Genomic DNA, 16945 nt, shown 5'->3' with positions numbered 1-16945 from the left:
TTTAATGGTGAAGCTATGCAGCAGGGAACTCTTCTGCCTCCAGCGGACACATAAGTAGCTAGATGTACACACAGGATCACCTGTACTTCTGCTGCTGCAGTGAGTTGGTCAAGGCCTTTCTGAAAAGAGGTCACAGGTTCAGTGGAATTTTAAATGGTGTGTGGGGGGAGTGGTTCTTAGGTTTTTTTTAGAGAGTAAGTAAGTTTGGGATTTACCTAATAGTGACAGTATCTCTATAAGGAAATGTTTACCGTCATCAAAGTTCTACTCCTGGGTCCTAATGGTTTTGTTAAACTTTACTTTAAGGTTGACACAATCCATGAACAATATGTTAAAGTAGATCTGGACCTTTGGATAACACTCTGTCCATAGCCTAGATGGGATGAAAACATGGTTTTGTCAAAAGGAAAAAGAAGCTACTGTATAAACTATGTAATTTACAAGGATCTGGGTTTTGAATTATACAACTTGGACTGGACTTCAGTCAAGGAGTTCTTGCCTTGTTTCTGCTTCTCAGTAATTAATGCACTCAGGAACTGACCTTGGCATAGTTCATCCGGATGAGAAATGAGCTGTGTTTTGAAAACAGGTTCTTAAAACGTGGCAGGAGCTTATCCCAGTATAAGATGATAATTCTTGTAATGGATGTCTAGTGAATAAGGAGGGTGTTTGTCACTTCAGCAATCTTTGCCAAGTTGAGGTCAAAGAAATTGCTGTGTTGCCTCAAATGTAAGCACCTTCCTTCATATGCTTCATGTGTTATAATTTTCTGGACCAGTTGTGGCGTTACCAGAGAAGAGGGGTCTGAGTCAAAAATGTCAGTCAGATATGGAGCTGGGGTAAAATTTCCAAAAGTGACTTAGGAGTCCAAGTCCCATTTTCAAAAGCGACTTAGGCACTTAGGGACCTTGTTGACTTTCAGTGAGACGTAGGCTTTAAAGTGCCCAAGTCACCTTTGAAAATGTAACCTAGGTTCCTAAATCACCTGGATGCTTTTGAAAATTTTACTCCTGGACTTCTCCAAAGTTCAGTGGGGGGTTGGCTCCAGGGTTTAGATTTAAGCCTGTCTCTATGTATATATTTAAACTTTTTGATTTGGTCAGTTAAAACCATGCTGTACAGAATATACAATAATGTCCACACTATACCTAGTTTGCTGAGATTTTAGATGTTAAGATATATGAGATTCTGGGACATGCATAAAATGCTCCATAGGAGCAATAACCCTATCCTTTCCTTAGAAAGATTCCCCGTTAGTTCACAAAAGCAGTATTCTCCATTTCATATTTGTATTGCATTAAGACTTCACTACTTTTTAATAAGGTCATATTCCTTGCCTGTGTGTCCAATATTACCAGTTTACACTATATTCTAGTGCTTCGGGAATTTCCTATTCCAAGCCACTTACTGTACTATAAGTAAGAATTTCCACAGAAGCTCTGCTAGTGATAGGTATTTTAAGATATAATTGCATCATGCTGATTTACTGTGACGGCTGAGATTAATTTGATCTATTCAGATAGCCGAGGGAGGTTGTGGAATCTCTTTCATTGAAAGTGTTTAAGAATAGGTTAAAGAAACATTATCAGGGATGATCTAGGTGTGCTTAATCTCCTCTCAGCAAATGGGGATGGACTAGATGACCCCTTGAGTTCCCTTCCAGATTCAATGATTCTCACATTGATTTTACTGCAAATGCTCTCATGGGAAAGAACATGTTATTGGGAAATTAGTGGCTAAGTAACTCTTGCTTTACTGGATGTTTTCTAAGCATTTTGCTGAGACCTTTCAGTAACCATGGGTGCCATCTTGGGAATTTTAAGGTTTAAATTGAAACACCCCAAATTGAAAAGTTTTCAGCTGAAAATGAAACACTTTTTGGCTGAAACCCCAAAATGTTCAGTTTTGAGATTTAAAGTCTACATTTTCTCTGGAAAATTTAGGCAAACATTTTTTTTCACTCTCAAATATATTTTCCTCCAAAAAACAAAACTTCCAACCAATTTTAGTGTTAATGTTACCAGCTGTTTCAAGAAAAACAAAGAATCCTGAGCTTGACAAGTAAAATTAGATTAATTTTACCCTTAGAAATGAAAAACAATTAATTAGATTACAATGTGGTTTCACTGTGTGTAAGTCAAGGCAGAATTATTCCTCCCTGAATTTTGATATCTAGATATCAGTAATCTACCATACTAGTATTTTTTCTAAATCTAAACGTAAAACTTTGGACAGCAGGAAACAAATGAAAATAAAAGCAATTTGAAGCATGCAACATTATTTTCAAATGCTTCTCTTTTTTTCATAATCATTTTATTTCATTTTTTGACAGATGATGATAATGAAGAGGAGAGTGAGATAAGTGAGGATACAGGTGTGTGAAAATGTTTGTCAAAAACATACTTCTGCACATTATAAAAGAGTTTGAGAAACATCTTAAAATTAATCAAATGACCATGGTGAACCTTCTTACTAGGTACTATAGTCATCATCCATTGTAGCCCACTGGTTTGTAATTATGTTTCTTATTAACAACTAGTTTGAACACAAATGGGAACTAATTATGGTTCCACAGTTTAGTTATTTTACTAAGGTGTGAATGCAGAGCAACCCTTGGGGACTTGCATTTGCACATTTGCAGTCACTGATTCTCTGTGTTCGTGCGTGTGTGTGTAGTCATTGACTACTCTGTGTGTGTGTGTCTGTGTGTGTGTGATACTTCTGAGTTGGCAGGACATTTATGGTATTTTGGCCTTCTGAGTTTACTACATGTATGAATAATTATTGTTCTCTGCCTACTGCACTGGATGGAGCTTTTATAAATACTAATATGTATGGTATTGTGTTTGATGTACAAAATATACACATGCAAAAGCACACAGTGGCCACTAAAAATTCAGCACTTGCTGACAGGTATCGTACTGTTGTATTTTTGATACCGTGATTATTTTCTATTCTAACCTTTCCAAAAAACTGTGATATCTCCAATTTCACTTTTTATTGGAACCAATACATATGTATTTTTATTAGCTATATTGTTTAGAATTTTTTTGGATTCTTTTATATATAAATTAAATTGAATTTTTAAAATATTTAATAGTAGAAATTAAAAATAAAATTTCCACTTTATAGCAAGAATAAGACTTAGTATCAGTTCTTTTGTCTTGCTTCCTTTGTAACTCCATTAAATTAAATGAAGTTACCACATGGGTTACACTGCAAATCACCACAGATTTAGGTCATTTGAGTGGTACATTTTGTGGCATATCTGCTCCTGTGTGGATTTCAAGCACAGGGTGGCGATGGGGTACCACATATTCAGTACCTTATGTTGCTTCATGCCCCATCACTGAGTTATATTTTGAGAATTAGATGTTGGATGCGCTATTAATACTTGTGTGGCCAAAGTTTAGTATCCTTCATATATCCTTTAGCAGTAGAGAGCGATGCCATTTTGACCCATTAATGTAAGAACTTAATATTAGTAAGGGACATTTGCATAAATGTCATAAACAGATGACTTCTGCGTTAAGGGGAGAGCTCTGTTTATGGTAATTTAGTCACCAGGCTGAAGAGTGTCTGCTCTTAAATGCTTTGTGGGGAAAGTTGATTAATCTGTGTTTAAATAAGGTTGCAACTGCTATTTGCCACTTTCAGTTGTTAATGAATAATCATTTTTCATTCCACTTGACTTCATGAGGTCATGACTCCTGCAGACAGAATCAGTAGCTGAAGCCAATATTGATGATCCCGAACTGCTGAGCCATTCAGATATAATCTGTACTCAAAAGCTCATCTTTAGGTTGTTTCTCTAATGTTTCAGCCTTAAAAACTTCTGGGATTCCTGGAGTGTGCAATAGCAGGCGATCTCATGTGGGCTCTTTCGATCTGGAGACTCAGTTCTAATTAAACACAGTTGCTAAAGCTGGTAGAAAAAATTCAGATCCTCACTTAGGGCCTGATCTAGTGTCCGCTGAAGTCGGTGGGAATATGTTCACTGACTTCAATGGACACTAGATCAGGCCTTTAGAGCAGCTGCTGGACTCAGCCATAAGTAAGGAATAGCAGATGGCCAAATGTGTAGTTTATGGGGAGATGAACATGCTGAGAGTGTATTCTCTGTCTTATGTCTCCACCACTCAGGAGTGTGCATATCTTATTACATTTAGAAACTCTGTTCTTCATAATTTTTTTTTAAGTAAACAGGGGGATGTTTTGATTGCATGTGTCTCAGATGATCTCCAGTGATACCTGCTGATAACACTATATTAAGCGTAACTGGCACTGATGAGCATTACTGTGAGTTATGACACTGGACAAGAGTATCTCCAGTACCTTAGGAAACAATATTTTTATTTTAAAAATAACCTATTCTTAAAGGAAACACTCAAAACCAGTCCTCTAATGGCATTTAATTAGTATTTTTTAGATGATCAGTTTATTTTTCAGGATGCAGCCTCTTGTAATAGCTGTTAGCATACTGTTATGTTCAACTCAAAGTGCTCTGATGTTATCATATTTCATACAGTCTGCTGTTAGAATGGCTGAGTCAAAAGGGCAGCTACAGATTTTTGTAGTTCAGTATCTGATATGTCCTTTATCTGAGAATTATATCTTGCACTGGCAGAGGGAAAGACTAAATGATCAGATAGATTTTGTCCATCTTTAACTTACGTGATTTAATACTGCAGTGCCATGAGGCTGGTCATTTTATACCACATTAATGAAACATTATTGTAAATCTTCACTTTTGGATTACCTGGTTTTTGTACACTTATGTTTTCAGACCTATAGGAAGGCAAAAATACCTCTTATGCTACCACAGTTATGCTCAATGATGGCATATGCAAATTGTGCAGCCATGTGCTATTATGGGAAGCATGGTTTTGTAAATACATATTCCAACACTGTAGAGTTTGTTCCGCGGTATGCATCCGATGAAGTGAGCTGTAGCGAAAGCTCATGCTCAAATAAATTGGTTAGTCTCTAAGGTGCCACAAGTACTCCTTTTCTTATAACCAAAGTTAATTTCCTTAATATTAGGGAGGGATCAAAAACACACAAACAAGCCTCCCCCTTTGTTCAATTTTCAAAACCTCTTTAGACCTGTCACTAATTATAAGTGTCCTGCTCTCCTTCAGCTGTGAAAATCTACCCAACCTAACCACACCCCTGCTCTAGCTACCAAAGCAATTGGATCTTATCCCAGTGATAAGCCCCTTGCCTGCCATGTTTCCTGTCAACCCTTCTGTTACATACCCAAAGTAAGTGTCCTACCAATTATCCCATCTCTTCACCAAGGGTGCAACCTGCCTAGTCCCACCCAGCATCAGAAACCTTCCCTACCCAAGATGGTAGACCCAATATTCCCCACACACACTCGCTTTGAAACCTTTCTGTAAACTAGCCCACATGAACATAAACTACCAGATTGTACATTCCGATATATACGTGTGCGTATGTCAGGGCACTTCATCTTAGAGGAGAGCTTTTTCTCTGACTGAGAGGAAAATGTCAGGCACTTATCACTGAGCAGGATTTATCAATGTTTTGGGAGTTTGGAGTGGCCTCCTTTACGTGGCACATTGGCCTTGTGGGTTTGACCCATGGAGAATAGCCATTCCCCAAATATATTGTGAGTAAATACCATTTTGCATGAATGCTCACAAATAATAAAGGGTACAAAAGTGGTTAAATTGAACAGCCATTCAAAACTCGAATAAATGGTTGTAAGCACTGTTTTTTGCCATTCTTGCCAGCTCTGTTCATGATACGTGTATGTCTCTGCAGAACTGAAAGGGTTAAGATTTATTTCTTGGTCATACACAAATACACATTTTTGAAGCTTACAAAAATCCCTTTCTGTCTTTGGAGTGAGGGAAAATCTACTCGTCTGCTAGAAAGCAATGAAATTGTGTTTGAAATCGCATTCTCCTGAGATGGTTCCTTCACATTCTTTTTGTGAGCATTTTAAGATTCTTTCAGTAATGGAGAAACATTGTTCCATTGGCAATAGTAACTGTTCTAACTTCTCCCAATGCAAGCACCGTCATCCCCCCACCCCCATCTTAGTGCAGTCAATTAAGACATTAGATATATTTTCTGATGTATTCAGAGACTCTAGGAAGACCAAGCCATGTTATACATGGATACTTAACACTAAAACTTGATTGGCATTTGATTTTTGAGACTAGAGGAAGCCTCACAGATCGATTAGATGATAACTTCATCTTCAGAGGGGAGACTGGTGTTTGAAATATTCATATTGATTTGGTCTCCTAGAGTGAAGCATTGCCAAGCCAAAAAGGGAAAAGAGCAGCTATCATATGGGGGCATTAGAGCCAGACAGGCCCTGCATCAATATAGTTAATTATAAATACTCAATTTCTTTTAAAGAATGGCAGAGGGGGCAGCAATCAATCTTTAAAGTCTGACAGCTTCTATCCTTCGTACTAACAACATGTGTTGAACATGACCATTGCTTCTGACTGACTCTGTGTTGAATAGCTGAGTTGTTTTAATCCCTGATATTTATTCCCTGTGGTTGAGTCTGCATGTCCACCAGCCAGGGAGGAGAGAAGTTGATTTTAGCGCTCCACGGATCTTAATTTCATATCTTCTTTTCAAAATCTAGTATTAAAATTTCCAATGTAGTTTATCACATCTGCTGGCATGTAACACAGTCTTCTGTCAAGTGGTTAACCTTTAGAAAGGAAAGGTCCAGTTCCTGAGACCAAGCAAATCTGGGGGTGTTTTCATATTTCAGTAAATTGATGAATACAAGAGTCCCCTATAATGTGAAGATATAGAAACAATCACCAATTTGAGGTTTTGTTGAATTAACTATTAGTGTTAATTCCCTAAAATTGTATTTAATACAGGTCTTCATTTTATAATGTTTCCAAGTACTGTGGGCTTCTACTGCCTGTAACTTACAGTCTGACTCAGAAGTTGGTGAGTCTTATTGCTACATTTAAGTATGGTATGCTGCAGAAAGAACAATGTCCCAGCTAAGCAGGTGGAGACAGGTGGAGGTGGCTTCTTGGTGAGGCCAAGGGCTTGGTGAGGGCCAAGTGGGACTGTAAACACCCAGCCAAATCCTGGCTACTATTCAGGGGTAACAAATCACAAATCCTGACTAATGGGTAGAGAAGTGCAAGCTTTCCCCGACAACCTGGCTTCTTGCAGTTTGGAGGTTTGTTCTCTTACTCCCATGCTGCATGTGGCTAAATAGATTGAGTCTGAACTCTCTCCAATTTATCAACATCCTTAAATTGTGGACACCAGAACTGGACACAATATTCCAGCAGTGGTTGCACCAGTGCCAAATATAGAGGGAAAATAACCTCTCTACTCCTACTCAAGGTTTCCTTGTTTATGCATCCCAGGATCTCATCAGCCCTTTTGGCCACAGCACTTCCCTGGGAGCTCATGTTCAGCTGATTATCCACCATGCCCCTCAAATCTTTTTCAGAGTCACTGCTTCCAAAGATAGGACCCCCATCCTATAAGTTAGTACAGTGAGATGGAGAGGCTTGATGCATTTATTCACATAGGGCTACACTACTGGTAAGGTGAAATTAGGCTGAGAGTGCATGTGTATTACTAGTTTCTAAAAAGTCTCCTTTTTTCTATTGACAAGCCACACTAACAATCAGTTTACGCTTCTGTGTCTATCTCTGCAAGGAAAAGAACTCAAAACTTCCTTTTTTTTTCCCCAACGTAGGGGCCAGATTTTCAATACAAATCAGCCCTCAACAGCTCCCGTTAGGCACCTAAATGAAATGGCCAGATTTCCAAAAGGGCTCAGCACCTCTGGAGAACAACATGAGCTGCTGAGCGCTGAGCCCTTCTTGAAAATCTAATCATTTCATTTAGGTGCATAAATGGGAGCTGAACTCTTAAGACAGTCCAGCACCATTTATGGGTGCCGAGTACTCTTAAAAGTCTGACCCGGTCTCCAGCAGTCACTTGGTGCACTATATTAAGGTCAACAGACATGACAAGCCATTCTGGATACGTCTACACAGCAGTTAAACACGTGTGAATGGCCCAGCTCAGCTGATTCTGGCTTGCAGGGTTCAGGCTTGTAGGGCTATAACATTGCTGTGTAGACATTCGGGATTCAGCTGGGGCGTGATCATCTACACACCAATTTTACAGCCCTGCGAGCCCAAGTTCTCCAAGCCCAAGACAGCTGACCCAGGCCAGTCACAGCCGTGCCACGTGTCTTTTATTCCAGTGCTAGACATACCCTAAGCTGTTTGTTGTTATATCAAGTCTTCATAATTTTTGAAGCTTAATCAACTAATTCTAAGTCCTCTGCACGCTAGCTCTCAACTACTATAAGTGAGTCCAGCAAACCACATTTAATCTTTTCCCTTCTTGCTGTTGTATTATGGAAGTGGGAAGAAAAAAATTGGAAGACTTCTTCAACTCTGAACAATCTTATTTGAAGGAACCCTCTCTCAATTAACTTTAAACTTGATATCAAGCTTTTACCTCTGCCTCACATCCATACTGCCAATTTTTAGGTCAATATTCCTTTGTTAGTGGATTTTGGCAATGAATGCAAAACTGGGCTGCTAACAGAAATCAGTCTTCTTGAACATATTCCTCCACTAGTCCATAGCCATATGATGCATGTTGCTTAGAAACAACTACAGATTAAAATATTATTAAATGTTATAAATCTGAAGAGCGGGAGAGTGCGAAGGCAGGAATCATTTAAATAAATATGAGCTTTATTCAAGGTTGAGCTATCAACGTAAGCTAAAGTTCCCTTTGAACCCAAACATACCTATTATGGCCCCAAATACAACACATGAGGCAATGCTGAATCTTCAAAATGCAAGTGTAGGCATTCTGCGTTGAAAGGAATGCTGAGATAAAATAATTGCTAAAATAGCCTGCCTATTAATATTTAATAAAATAATATTACTCAAAAATAATATATTTTGTGCTTGCAGAGGGATTGGAACAAAAAGGCCAGTCACCATCTCCCTTGAAGTGCAAAGCAAAGAAATCTGAGAACCTAAAGGATGATGATGAGGGTAGGTGGTATTAAAGTTCTTATTCATTGATCTTCATTTTTAAATTATGCAGTACACAGTACTTTCATTTTAAAATATCCCTACTATCTATATGGACTATGCATGTGTGGTTTTTTTCCTTGCTAATATAATTTTGGCTCTAGGTCACGGGAATGCAGTTCTAATACAGGTGTGTTTTATGTCAATGTAGATTCAAAATTAAAAATGCTGTTTTCACGTACTACTCTACTTGTTACTGTTCCGGTAATAAGGGAAATTATGGTTGTCTATACTGTGATATGCTCTGACATTGTGTAACTGATGATGCCAAAAGTAATATACATTGTCCTTGTAATGGGGTCCTCGATGGGCTGCGAAGCCTAGTGGTTAGCATGCACTCAGTCGTGGGGCAGTGGTAGGGGATCCCAGGCCCGCCCACTCCACCAGGCTCTGATCCTGGTCCCTAGGAAAGTTGGCAGTGTTAGACCTCTGGGGCATGGGGTTCCCACTGAGTTACCATCCCTGGCTCACTTCCTACCATAGCTTCTCTTTGCTTCTGGTCCCAGATGGGGGCGGGGAGAGGAGGAAAAGGAAACCAGTCAGTCAGCCCCAGCCAGGCTCAGCTTACAGTCCTGGTATTTCAGGGAGGCGTCTCTGGCCCCAGTTGGCAAGAGCCTTCCGGATAGGTCTGTACTCCTCTCCAGCCTTCTGAACCGTGTTGCTCCCTTTTCAACCCTGTCTCCGGTTGGAGCATGCTCTCCAGGGTTGGAGGGGTGGAGCTATCTGGATCCAGTACTGTCCTTTAACCCCTTCCGTCCCAGTGTAGGGTTTGTATACCCCATCGCAGTTCTGTTGGGTTAACTGTTCAGATAAGTGCACTATCTACCAAAATATTTCCTTTTCCTTTTTGGAAGAGAATTTAGTATATATATATATTTACACATTAATCATGCAGATAAAGCCCCAGTTCAAAAAAGCCCTTATGTAAGTGCTTAAGTCCATCCCTATTCAGGGAAGCACTTAAGCATGTGCTTAGAGTTAAACTCTTCTGTGCTTTCTTGAGCAGGATTGTGTTCCTGAACTGTAGCCTATAGGGGGAAGTTAGTCCATGTGTGCAGAGGTACCACAGTCTATGGTACTGAAGTGATGCCATTCTAACATTGGATCAAAGTGCAATAATTTTAGGTGGACTGACATCTCATTCACAGAGCTTTCCCACTGAAGACCTTCATGCCGTAAAGATTCAAAGATTTATAATGTAATTGATTTTCATATTGCAGATTCCCATGTTGTTTTGGGATGTGCTCGTCAGAAGAATGTTTACTTGTTATTGAGTGCCCTCATGGTGAGATAATTAATATGGGAAGCCTTAATCCTTTATTTCCATGATAGTTTCTTATCACAGGATCCCTTTGACCCAACATTCCCAAGATGACATGTTTCACTCTCCACCTAACCCAATTACTACATGATCTTCATCACTCCGACTTAGTGCTCTGAGAAGTGCTCCTAAAGGATGAATCATAAAGCCCAGAAAGATAACATCCTTCACTTTAAGTAACTACCAGTAACATGCTGTCACTGACATCCTGACATGGTTGTTAGTGGCAAGTACTTAAAGCAATGGTTGTCATCACCTTGGAGGTTTGGAGGGGTCCAAGAAATCTTTTCCTAACTGGCCTTCTTTCTCATTAACCATATAATAATGTATTGAGGCCACCTAAAAATGCAGTAGCAATTTCATGTCTAGAGGAGAGAACCTTCACGATGCCAAAATAAATGCATCCATTTGAATACAGGCTGACTGCTTTGGAAGATCATAGAGAATTGAAGCTTGATGTTATTTTCCCTAATGAGGCTAAACAATAATATATATTACGGTATGTTTTTGCTTGGGAAGTGACTAGAACTTAGCATAAAAATAAAGAAGAAGTTGGATGTTGTAAACCCCTGTTTTTCCCTTTCATTGGAAAGAGAGACGTTAATATTCCTTTAACTGCTTTTGTGCTGTACCAGATGAGACCTTCCAGTTTTACTATTCTTGTCAATGTTTCTTCATGACCTACAGTTCACTTTGTGGAACACAAATAAATGCATTGAAAGAGTGAAGTAAATAGCATGGCAGGAGAATGATTATATTACCCTGGAACTGTAGAATGTCTGAACTACTTGAATTTGATGCTGTTCCGTGGCTTTTGCTGATGCAGAATTGAGGCCTGTAACACGTAATCACTGCTGCAAAATTTAATCTATTTGGTGATGGAATTCTCTTTTCCTTAGGCAGAAATCAGGTTGTAATGCATAAGGGCTGAAAGTCTAAATTTATACTCAAGAGTCCTTGTGATGGAAAAAAGTAATTAAAGCATCCACAGAGGGGGAAGGGCAGAGCGAGAGAGAGAGAGAGAGACTCTGGATCAGGTTTCTGTAGAATTACCTTTGCCTCAGTTTAAAAGAGATGTCAAATAGTTTAGGCCCCCGATACCGAATTCCTAAAAACTTGCAAAGTGGCCAGATTGTAATGTAACACCCTGTGAGCCCTTTCAATTTAAGTAACTAGGATTTGCACACATTTGTCTGAGAACAGAGTTTAGCCATAAACTAATGATCTAATTACTACCTAGAATGTTGTTTCTAATTAATTAAAAGAAATCTTATGGCAAGCCTTGCAGATGAACAAAGCTGTGAATATGTGGCATGATCCAGGATTGTGCATATGCATAGCTCTGTTTATATACTGCACACTCATTAGAGGGAAATATTATTTCCCCAAGCTGGCATCACCAGTAATAATAATAATAATAATAATAATGAACTACAGAAACCACAAGAAGAGTCTCTGTAAATTTCAAGTTCTGTAGGATTTTGTACTGTACTAACAGTGTCCATTTAAAATAAAGGTGGGAATATGTAGCGAGGCCAATGTTTTCTCTTTTAACAGCATACTGACTCTACCCTGAATGCACATCCCCAGATGGCAACCTGTAATACTAATCCACTGAGCTCAGTAATATTTTTCTACACTGTGCCCAGCTGCTTCACTGGTTTGAGATAATGTAGTAGTACCTTTTCAGTACATCTAAAATCTCTCCAGAAGGTCATGGGAAATTGATTCCTGTATCGTTACCCCCTCTGCAATGAAGGAATGTCAAATAAATGGCTGTTTGTAGGGAGTTTCTTTTCTAGTAAGCTAAAATATACACTTGGCATGCTAATGAAAGTAATTTTATACTGAACCTCTAAAGTATTAATGGTCTCTCTTTTTATGGTAGTAAAAGTATTGTTTTATGTATTTGAACCATTGAGAGAGAAGCAAGTGTGAACTGCATAGCAGATTTTTCTATCAGCCATTTATTACATTGTGTATGTGTTATAACGTAGTATAGAACTTTATTTGGGAGTGCAGGAATAGACGGGGCACTCTTTATTCTTGAACTCCCTAGAGCATTTCACCTATTGCATTTGCAAATGTCCTGTTTATATTTTATATATATAAAAAAATCTTTTTTTTTTTTTTACAATTGCAGTGAGGGGTAAAATCAGCCAGTTGTAATTTTTACTTTACCATCACTCAAATGCACTGAGAGATTGGCAGTCTAAAAAAATTGAAGTATGAAAAACAAGTTTGCCACTACAAAAAGTGGTATTTCCTATCTTGGTGGCTTGATAAATGTAAGATATTTTTAAAGTGACATTGTAGACAGCCAAGACAATGAAAATCAAAATGCCCCAAAAGACATGGGAGTCTTTTTGCTTTATTTATGTATTTGGAATTAACTAAATCTTAAAGATATGCCTATTCAAAGCTATAGGTACTCTTTGCCTCCATTAAAAACACAATATAAAAATACTTAGGTAAAACAACAGCACATGAAACATACATATCACAAGTCAGCACACGTTACTCTGATCACTCTCTTTTCCACACAGCAAAACCAAGAACTCCCCTGTGTCTCCTCTCTAGCTCTTCTATTGGACTTATGTACACTGAGTAATAAGGACGAAATAATAGATGCTTCTGATATGGCAAGGAGGAAGAGCTGTTGCTCATCAGTTCCATCGGGAATCTCTAGGCAAAAACAGAGCCAAACCACTGAAGAGCAGCCTCATTCACTCCCACCAAGGACCTCAGCTGTATGACCGTGATCTCATAATATCAAAGACAACTGATAGATCTAATGGCATCATCATGAACACCTGATCTTTCTCCATTACCAGGAGTAGATAATTAAGCCATGCAAGAAGAGCCAATTTGGTGCCTTACCCAGGTCAGAATCCTGATTACACAGAGTTATTTGAAGGCATACGGGAGCTCTGAGAGTTGTCCTGCTGCAGCCTATTCCATAATCTTTATCAAAAACTAAAGATTAGATACTGTTTGATAGATGGGCAGGCTGTTAGCATCAAGAGATGATAATTTGAAGCCTAAACCCCATGTAAGGAGACAGCTTGTCTGTGGGAATTGTGCATCTTGGATACATTCTTTCTGTTTTCTCTACACCTGGCTGACAAGGAAAACTGTTTGATGGATGATCCAAGTCACAAGGGTAAAGATGTACACAAATTGTAGTAAAAACACTAGGTTGAGGAGAGTTCCTTTGCCTGATGAGGTAATCTGACTATAGACATCATAGCTTTCAAGTCCAACATATGTCTGAAATATTGTTCAAAAGTGGGCAGGGACCTTGGCTCACTGATGGATGGAAGTTCTTGCCTCATTCAGACAAAGCCAAGTGTATGTGTCACCTGTGTGTTCTCTTTTGCTTTGCGTGTACAGGAAGTTGAGAGTTGAAGTGCATCTAATTTTGATAGCTCTTTTGGCTCAGGAGGTCTGGCAAATAGATCATGTTTTTCTAGAAAGAGATTTTTCCAGAGACAAAACTTTTATCTCCATCAGGAGAACATTTATTACACCCACATCTAGAGTCAGTGGTCTCTCAGTTAGGGAGTAACGACTCACATTTGCCTTATTCCTAGTATCTGGTAGAACTGTATCTGGTTAGAGATGAAGTCTGATTTATTTTTCCTCTCCTGGTCCCTGACTCAGCAAAGCACTCAAGCACATGCTTAACTTTAAAGATGTGAGTAATCCCATTCCTATTCAACAGGACATGCTTAAGTCCCTGGAAGTAATGGAGGCTTAAGAGCTTTGCTGAATCTTGGCTTTAAAGTCCATCTAGCACCTATTGGTACTTACCATTCTCCAGTAGAGAGACATGGGTAATCATTAATGCTGTTAAGACATTTAAGGATGTGTTTCCAATTCTACGCTCAGTTGGCAGTTTCCCTCCTCCTTAAAATGTGGACCCAATGTTAACTAGTCTCTCACATTCCCCTTCTGACTAAGTTTCAGGGTGTCCTGAAAATGTATAGAGAATAATTGTTTTGCCCTTTGAGTAGAAAAGTGGTAATTGTATCTCTCTGTCATACCCCACAGGACAATGATGTTCAGCGACAAACCTGAACTACAGACATGATATATTAAAAATGTTAAATGCAGTGTGTTGCATGTATCCTCAAAAAGAATATTTTAAACTAAGAAAAGGTATCATGGAAGAAGTTATTTTGGGGATACAAAGCAGAAAATCAGAGAATCATAGGACTGGAAGGGACCGCGAAACATTTCTCCTTAATGTAGAATAGTTATGTTTAAGGGGAAGTTGTTAACCCCTTTCTTCTCTGATTGGGGGCTTGTTACTTCATTTTTATTTTGAAGTCTGCCATCTGTTTTGACTGATTACAGCACTGAGGAAATCAGATGATCTGTTTCCATTTGGCTGGCTAAAAATATTGACAGCATCTTTTTTTTTCTACTTCTAAAGTGAACACTTCTTGAAAGATTCTTTGTGTTTTGGTGGCTGCTAGTATTTCATTAAATTGCTGCATCCCACAGTGTTACAATGTAAAGACTAATACAGCTTTGAAAATACATCCCATTTTAATCTATGTTGCTAGGCCTGATCATTCCTCCGATGTCTCTCTGAGAACCCTCTTGGGTTTCTTATACACCTGTTATCAGGTAAACAGCTGAGAGTGCTGTTTTCACTATGAATAATTTTTCAGTAGATTTTCCCACTATTGAGATGGTATATGTTGCAAAGTACTAAGTCACTAAAGTGACTCATGTAATGTTGTCAGAGAAGAATTATATACAGTGACATGCCAAGTTACCTCCAGGGTACTCATCTGTCAAGGAAATAATTTCACATTTCTATCCATTATGTGAACAATAAACCACTCTGATTATTCAAACTCAGGGCAGTACAGAGTGGCAGCCCTGGCCCCACTGCTTATGAAATTTTAACACAACAGATTAGTAATATGTACATTTAGTGAACGAGGTCTGGCTCTGTGTGTGTGTGTGTGTTTGTTTAATTAAGCAGGTTATGTTGTTTTCAACATATCTAGTCTCATACATTGCTTTCTTTGAACTTCTCTTCTTCCTGTTACACCTCTGCACCCACATAATTGCATACGCTATGTATGAGCAATCATAATGTGTTACTGGAGGCTTTATTTGGCTGTGGTTCTGAGAAAAAACCACACACGCTGTGTTCTGCTTAATAGCAGGACATCGTTAACGATGTATTAACTATTTCATCACAATAATACATTGTATTAAATACACATGATTAATAGATCAATCAATACAGTAAATGCAAAACCACTGATCCTGAAGGAACAATCCTGACTGGTTTTGAATTGAATTATCTCTGCCTACCCATCAACCAATCAATCAGAGGCAGCATTACCTAGAAGGATAGGCGCAGTGTTCAGAATCAAGGTTGCTTGAGTTCTGTTTCCAACTCTGCCATTGCTTTGCTGTTTGCTCTTGATCAACTCACTTGAACTTTTTTTATTTTTTGCTTAGTTCCTCCATGTGTGAAAGTGAGGTGACCCTAACAACACGTGCACAGCACTATTTTAGATTTTAAGTGCTTTGACAAAGGTTTGTATTATTATTTCCATCATCCAGCTGAGGAAAATGTGAGGTGCTGAGGGGATTTGTGTCACCTCTCCCCATGTGAGCCCTAAAGCCTTGAAGATAAATAAAAAGAATCCAACTATGCAGTATTCCTTTTTAACAGGGGCTCAGTCAACTTGAATTTAATTTGAATGTTTGTGCTGCGTAGTTCTGATTGATTGCCATTGAACTCACCTGAATACGAGTCATTTTACCCGGTGTCCCATATTCAGCATAGGGAAATATGGTCAGCTAAGAATAGACCTCACAAATCACATCTCCTGAGTACCAACCTTCTGCCTTGTCTAGTGAATCATCCTACCAGACCTAACTCTTAGTTATCTCACAAGGCTATTGTGAGGCTCAGTTACTCAAGGACTGATCCAAAGCCTATTGAGGTCAGTGGGAAACCTCCCAATGACTTCAGTGGCCTTCAATCAGTGGCCTTAATGTTTGCTTAGTGCTTTGAATATTTAAAGTACATTACATTATAATTGCTATTTTTACCTTTGAGATAACCTTCCTGCACTACACTATTTTCTCCTTCCCCACAGCACCTTACATTTGCTGACTAAAATGCTACAGGCAAATGAAAAAGGAACAAGGTGCTCCTAGCCAGCACTTAGCAGGCATGGCAAACTGATACCAACATGTTAAATTCTGGCTCTGCACTGAGGTAAATTGTTAGAACAGTGAGCAGGGAATATGTCTCATAACTGCCTTAAACAATAACTGGAGCTAATTCTTTCCTAACCCCTGTTAAAGTTTACCCCATAGGGTTATACACCAGTGGTGATTAAAATTGACCTAAATCATAATTTAATTAAAGAAATTAAAATGCAGATTGAAAATGTTCAGTAACCTTAGGCCACCTCCCTAATGATTTCATTTTAATGCGTTTGTAGCTTTGTAATAATGGGGGTGTTTGTGGTTTTTGTTGTAATTTTGATAT

At 38.7% G+C, this 16945-nt stretch overlaps 1 protein-coding gene across 1 annotated transcript in view; it reads left to right on the top strand.

The window, feature by feature from the left end:
- MACROD2 (mono-ADP ribosylhydrolase 2) overlaps positions 1-16945 on the top strand; it is a 1333771-nt gene that overhangs the window by 1232324 nt on the left and 84502 nt on the right. The window contains exons 10-11 of the mRNA XM_077812043.1: positions 2333-2374; positions 8970-9053. Of these exons, the coding sequence (XP_077668169.1) occupies positions 2333-2374; positions 8970-9053 (126 nt within the window). The remainder of the gene's footprint in view (positions 1-2332; positions 2375-8969; positions 9054-16945) is intronic.

Source organism: Eretmochelys imbricata, chromosome 3 (genome assembly GCF_965152235.1).
Source record: "Eretmochelys imbricata isolate rEreImb1 chromosome 3, rEreImb1.hap1, whole genome shotgun sequence".
NCBI lineage: Eukaryota > Metazoa > Chordata > Testudines > Cheloniidae > Eretmochelys > Eretmochelys imbricata.
The sequence above is the reverse complement of the archived record's forward strand: the minus strand, read 5'-3'. Positions and strand labels throughout refer to the sequence as shown.